At 34.4% G+C, this 7,298-nt stretch overlaps 1 protein-coding gene across 5 annotated transcripts in view; it reads right to left on the reverse strand.

Moving 5' to 3' along the window:
• LOC106458980 (cubilin-like) overlaps nt 1-7,298 on the reverse strand; it is a 61,018-nt gene that overhangs the window by 12,895 nt on the left and 40,825 nt on the right. For all 5 annotated transcript variants that reach the window (XR_002610482.1, XM_022385352.1, XM_022385353.1 and 2 more), the window contains 2 exons: nt 5,360-5,577; nt 4,869-5,036 (listed from right to left, as the gene is read on the reverse strand). Coding sequence is in view for 4 of the 5 variants with exons in the window: in XM_022385352.1 (XP_022241060.1) it covers nt 4,869-5,036; nt 5,360-5,577 (386 nt within the window). In the remaining variant the exon portion in view is untranslated. The remainder of the gene's footprint in view (nt 1-4,868; nt 5,037-5,359; nt 5,578-7,298) is intronic.

Raw genomic sequence — 7,298 nt, forward strand, 5'->3', positions numbered from 1 at the left:
TGGAACGTATGTATGTTTTGTATATTTTAATAATGTTATCACGTGATGTTCCCTGGGTTTTGCCTGTTAGACTTCTTGCATAATTTGTGCGTTTCCGTATTTTTGTTAATATATTATTTGTATGTTTGACCCACGTCAATTTTGGGTCGAATGTTAATCCTAAGAATTTTGCCGATTTGGAAGTCTGGAGAAGTGTTCCATTCTTATATAGTTTAGGTGGGTCTTTTTGGTGCTTTGTTAATCTTGAGAAGGTTAGTAATTTGTTTTTCGGGACATTTATTTATATTCTATATTTTTGACAGTATTCTTCTATATTATTTAGTACTGGTTGTAGATTTGTTGTTGCTATGGATGGGGTGGGGGTACTTTTCCAGATCGCAACATCGTCCGCGAATTGTGATGCACAACCTTGATTTGGGTCTTTTAGAGACATATTACTTACATACATGATGAATAGAATAGGGCTAACTACCCCTCCTTGGGGTACGCCTGCCCCTGGGGTAACTGCCTCAGAGTAGGTTCCCCCTCACATTTATTTAACATGATCTGTTATCCAAGAAGTTAGATAGCCAGCGAATAATCACCCGCGGTAGTTCCAGTTCTGTCATGCGGAACCTGAGACCATTGTGCCATACAGTGTCGAAAGCTTTCTCGACATCGAGAAAGCAGGCGACAATGCATTCATTTTTGTTAAAGCTATCAATTATAGCATTTTACACTCTCTTTCTCTTTCCGAATCGGGATTTAGGTCGTTTTTACGACCTGGGAGGGGCAGGTTCAGGTAGACCTCTTCCTTCCTTCTTTACTGTTGTTATATTTTTGCATTTTACACACTCTCTCTCCTCCTGATTGGAATTTAGGTCTTTGTGACCTAGGAGGGTCAGGTGCGCTGGGACCTCTTCCTCCTTTCCGGACTGTGCTATGTCGACTGTGAATGTAGATTGTTGATACTACACGAGGGTCGGAGTAAACCGCACTTGCTCCGACCCCTTTCAGGGCAATGTCCATGTACGTATCCACAGTTACATTCTGTGTTTTGCATTACTTATATAAGTCCATAATGCAAGTTACACATTTCACTAGTTAGAGACTAATCGAATACATTTTACATATAATACCCTTTTAAATATATTATTTTTAGGCTCTAACTAGTGTCGGGTTTATATGTCTAGCGTTCGGTGGCATGATCACATCCTTATTTCTAAAATAAATGTTAACAGGCGAGAGGTATTTAGGTCTACTTCCATCATGTATATAATAACGATCGAGTTCACAAAGTAGGTCGCTCTTTTGCCAATTTTTCTCAGAGTAATTTAGAGTATTATGCAAGAGTCTATCGGCTATTGTTTGTATATTAGCATATCTGTGCATAAATGTTGATGAGGTGCTACGGGGGACCCTGTATGCTGAGGTGATTAATGTGTTTTGTATTCTTTGTAGTTTGTTTATGTGCTTAAGATCTGTGTTTATCCATGCCGGACTGGCATATTCTATTATTGGTCGAATGTATGTTTTGTATATTTTAATAATGTTTTCAGGTGATGTTCCCTGGGTTTTGCCTATTAGACTTCTTGCATAATTTGTGCGTTTCCAGATTTTTGTTAAAATGTTATTTGTATGTTTGACCCACGTTAATTTTTGGTCAAATGTTAGTCCTAGGAATTTTGCTGATGTTGAGGTCTGGAGAAGTGTTCCATTCATATATAGTTTGGGTGGGTCTTTATAATGCTTTGTTATTCTAGAGAAAGTAAGTAGTTAGTTTTTCGGGACGTTTATTTTTATTCTATATTTCTGGCAGTACTCTTCTATATTATTTAAAACTGGCTGTAGATTAGTTGTTGCTATAGATAGGGTGGGGGCACTTTTCCAGATCGCCACATCATCCGCGAATTGTGATGCACAACCGTGATTTGGATCTTTCAGTGGCATATTACTTACATACATGATGAATAGAATAAGGCTAACTACCCCTCCTTGGGGTACGCCTGCCTCTGGGCTAAATGCCTCAGAGTAGGTTCCCCGTACATTTATTTTACATGTTATATTTTCCAAGAAGTTAGATAGCCAGCGAATAATCACCCGCGGTAGTTCCACTTCTGTCATGCGGAACCTGAGACCATTGTGCCATACAGTGTCGAACGCGACAGTGCATTCTTTTTTGTTGAAGCTATCAATTATTGTTTCAGTTAATCTAACCAGATGATCTGTTTGTCTAAATTTTCTTACACTCTCTCTCCGGATCGGGATTTAGGTCATTTTCGACCTGGGAGGGTCAGGTTCAAGTAGACCTCTTCCTCCCTTCTGTACGGTTGTTGTTGATTTTTTTCTGTGGTTCAGGTTTTTTATGTTTGGCTGGTTTGTTATGGGGTTAATGTATTTCTGTTGGTACTTTCCTTTTCAGAGCCATGTTATCAATTTATATGTGTGTATTGTCCTATTTTTGGGTGTTAGTGTACTTTAGGTCTATAGTAGAAGTAGTAAGTGTGGTAATAATAAAGGTAGTTCTTGTGCTGCTGTTTTTATGATTATTATGAATATGTTATCTTTGTTTTGAGGGCTGTTATATTTTTCCTCCGCTTTTTTGAATATGTTTTTGATTGTCTCTACTACTTTGTTTATGAATTCCTCTGTTTTAGGAGATGTATCTATAGGTGTCTTCTTTTGTTCTGTTTTTTCTTTGGTTTGTGTGTTTGTTTTCTCTTCTTGTGCTAGTGTAGTTGTTTCCGTTATGGTGTGGGTTTTTAATGCTTGTGCAAATGTCTGTTTGTTTGTATTGCCATTTTGTTGAGGGTTTGGTGTAGGAAGCAATGGTGTTTTTCTTTGTGTGCTGTATGGTTTATAATTTTGAGCTTGTGTGTGTGTGTGTGTGTGCTGTATATTATCTATTCTTGTTACAATAGTTTTATATTTCTGGCATCCTTTATAGTTTGCCGTGTGTTGTTGTTGGCAATTGCAGCAGTACGGTTGTGGGTTATTTCGTGGATATTCGCTGTTTTCTTACACTATAATCTAGCAACAGTTATTTTGAAATTGGCGCGTAGTTTTCGTCACAGGGTACATGTAACTGCCTGTAATATTGTTGGCTACTTGATCGACTATAGCACATATGGTTGTTTCTTAAATATGCTACAGTTAGAGATACAGTTAAATTGTATTTAGACCTTACTTTTATATTTTAATTAATTATGCTATATTTGTGTTTTTAAATTCATATATGAAAGGTTTGATAATTTTCTAAATATATTTTAATATAACCTTCGCCCCAGCAAGTCTTAGAACACAAAGAAAGTACAAATCGATTTTGCCTGAGGTTAAAGTTTCTCTGTCTTTCATACCGTTCTGTAGACCGCGGTTACCCGTTGACTTGTGTGGACATAAAACTATTAGTAAAAAAAAATGGTAAAAACATGAAATTACGAATATGAACCAAAGAGGATATTTTAAGATTCTTCTACGAAAGTAAGTACATATTCTTAATTTTAAATATTTCATTTGCACTGCACTGTGCATCTAAACCAAGAAGTCTAGTGGAGTGGTGTCTGGCGAATGCGGAGGCCACGGAATTGGCCCACCCTGCATGTTAAACGACTTATTGATCCTTTTTTTACAAAGTTGTCATTTTATGGGGTAACACTACTACTAGAATGAAAAAACAAAAACAAACAAACATGTCAATAAAACTGTTTGATTTAGGCTACAACATGTTAAAATTGCGTGGTTGTATTTCTTTAGTTATTTAATTATTAAATTTTAAGATAGGAAAGATAATTTTTGACCATCTTGTATTTTGCGCAATGGAAGTAATTGTCTACTGGAACCTTTAAGGTTGAGGAAGAACGTATAAACTCCTTTTATTTTTAAATTTAGGGCTGAAGAGAATGTTGATATCCCTGATGGTTAGGAAAGAGGAACTGAACACTCTTTACATTTTATGAAAAATTAGAGACGTGGTTATTTATACAAGATTCTAAGTTTTAATTACATTGTTAGATATTTAAAAAACAAAGTAAAATCTTTAGATGGCTTTTATTTATTTATTTCTATAGTCTATTTAAATACCTGTATGTAGCTAATTAGTGTTTCTCCTCCTTTCTTTCAAACAACAACGAAAACACGTGTCTATTCAGTAGGTGAGTTATAAATTTCCGATTAGTTACTGTATATTTTATTGTGTTATTACCTTTGCTCATTTTTTACGCATGCCCTTAAACACGTATATTAACCCTATTTGCACGGATGGGATCCAAAGTGTGCATGCCACAATCTTTTACAGAGTACTATTCGACATGGTATTATGAATTTGATGTCAGAGTTATGAACTGTTCATGCTACATACAATACATTACTGATTTAGCGACAGTTCTTGTTAGCGTAAAGAAAATGCCATATACAATATACAGGAATACTGAAAAACTTTAGATGTGCATTTAAGAAGTTGTAAAGGCTATGCAAATACAAGTTGCAAATTGAACGACAGACAAAAGTATTTTTATTCTTCATATAAGCATCACTTTGTATTCCGACTTGTCAGGATCTGAGTCAAACTAACTTCGACATTTCACAGACATATGTTTAGTACAAAATCTTTAGCAACATATCTGTTTTTTGTATGCGTGTGTACAACAGACCTGTACTGTTGACTGAAAGCTTGCCACATGTTGTGACGATACACTTCGTAAATTTGAAATTATGGTCAACATTACTTCTTCCATACGGGGTCGGTCCAATGAATCAACCTCGTGCGCATTCAGTTATACTGCGCAATACTTGAAATCTGGCAACAATTCCTCATAACCATTAATAGAAAAGCACAACAAGGTTTTAACTGAAACAAACAAAGAAAAAAAAGCGAAAATATTGTTTCTTACCTAAAGGGTCTCCTTCGATCAAGAAGTAATCAAACGATAGCAAAACTTTGTGGAACTGTTGGACGGTAATGTACCAGTTACATATCTGTTGGTGTGGTTCGTATGGGGAAGGGAAACCTGGACTGATGATTATTCCATTAGAGGTTCCTGTGATATTTCCTCCACAATCTACATTGTTAGAAATAAAATGAATACTCTTGTAAAATATGTTTTACAATACAGACAAATGATAAACCTTTCAAAAGAAGTAAATGTGAAGAAAGTATTCACGTCAAAATGTGAAGAAAAATAAGTTGAATGTACATTTATCGTCACAAATACTGCACCAAATCACTAGAATAAAATAGAGAAAAGAGTATTTTTTTTCTTAAATTTAGTACACAGTATTTTGAGTAAAAGATATATTATTAAAAATACTTAATGTTGCACTTATATTTGAAAAAGGTACATTAAGTTTCCAAGTAAACAATATTAAAAATAAATAAACAAACCAGAGAATTTGGGCTTTGACGGGAAGAATAAGTAGGTGGCGCTAAAACCGCTAGCAACATCACTGTTATCTGTGTTGAGCATGACTTTCATATCATGTACGCCCACATCAGAGACTATAGGTCCAGGAGCAGTTCTAGAGCAATATCTACCAAATTTGTTTTCTCTACTGCTAGGATACACTTGATATATTTCAATCCAGTCCTCTGTACACATTTCACTAAGACGATGAAAGTAAACGAGATATTATCCCATAAACAATTTCATGAAAATGAATAAAAAAAAGCTCCGTTACACTTTGAAGTATTCAAACATTTATTTTATCAATAAACATAAATTATTAAGAGAAAATAACAAAACTATAAACATTTGCATAAGACTGAAACGAAGTGACCAATTGATAAATTATAACATTGCACTATCTATAAGTTTATATTGTTGGATTCAATTATATTATAAATATTAACTTTAATTTTGCTGACACATTTTTAAAAAACTAAACATAGGATAATTAACTCTGGGCTAAATTTATATATTCCAAGAGTTATTATAACCTTTAAGTATATAATTTAAGCATATTTTATTTGAATTCCAAAACTCTATTCAGGTTGATCCGAGTTGAAAATTTGCTCTCAAATAACCGTTCTTGTAGGTATTTCATCACAGATTGCAAATTATCTTATATGAAATAAAATATTTTATTTTTATGATAGAAAGTAAAAATTTACAAATAAAAAATAAAAAAATTACAATCAGCTGTAACGGATCAGAGACATCGTGTTGGATATAAAATAGTAATATAAGGGTATCATAAATCTAAGTACAAATAACTTAATAGAAAAGTGCTAAACACCTAGGTACACTAGACAAATATAGATTCTAGCAGAAATCAAGAAAAATAGAATAATTTTTTGTATAATGAAACAACTGTTGTACACATGATTAGTAGGAGAGAGTTCTAACGACAAATACAAGACTCCAAGAGAAAAGTGGAAAAACTGGGTTCACGAATGAAGTGTTTTAAAGTCAAGTAAAAAGAATGCTACAAAAACGTAAGTGATTTAGTACACGAAACTAATCGAAGGACGTTCTAAAAACAAGTATAACGGATTCCGACAGAAAATCAATATACTAGGTACCCAAGACCAATTGAAATGTTTACAAAGCAATGTACAACTGACTCCAACAGAAAAGTAAAGGACTAGGTACGCGATAAGATAGAAAAGCGTTCCAAGAACGAATATAATGGACTCCAAAAAATAAAAAAAGAAGTAAACTGGGTAGGCGAGGCCAAGAAAAGAATGTGTTCTGAGAATGAGTACAATTAAAAAAAATTAATACACAAAACTGATAAAATGGCGTTCTAAAAAGCTATAACGCTTTCAAATACAAATGTAAAGAAACGTAAACTGCAGATACTGAAGTAAATGTTCGAAAAATAAGTACAGCGAACTCTAGCAGAAACATAAACGACTTGTTAGATGCAGATACTGAAGCAACTGTTCCAAAAACAAGTACAATGAGTGTAGCAGAAACATAAACGATCTGTCACACGAAACTCACTAAGTGTGTTATAGCAATAAATATATATATATTCTATACTAGCTGTGTACCCGTCCTTCGTACGAGTTGTGTGTATAAATAATACATTAATTTAACAATTAACAAACAAATTACTTATCAGCCCTGATAACAATTTGAAAGTCAGGCGAGTCTAGAGGCAAGGTCTCCATGGTGGTTTTGAAGCTCTGTATGTAGGCGTTATTGTCTTGAAGCATGGTCTGCAGAGCGGCTACCATGTTGGCGTCCAGGTCTTGAAATAAGTTCAACAAAGAACATATCACCAACAAAGTATATTTGAAGGAAAGATGCAGGTTGTCCGGGGGTTGGCAAAAGAGAGCCGATCAGATGGTACACTTGGCCTTGAACCTTAAACGTAGG

This window comes from Limulus polyphemus, unplaced genomic scaffold (genome assembly GCF_000517525.1).
Source record: "Limulus polyphemus unplaced genomic scaffold, Limulus_polyphemus-2.1.2 Scaffold541, whole genome shotgun sequence".
Classification (NCBI taxonomy): domain Eukaryota; kingdom Metazoa; phylum Arthropoda; class Merostomata; order Xiphosura; family Limulidae; genus Limulus; species Limulus polyphemus.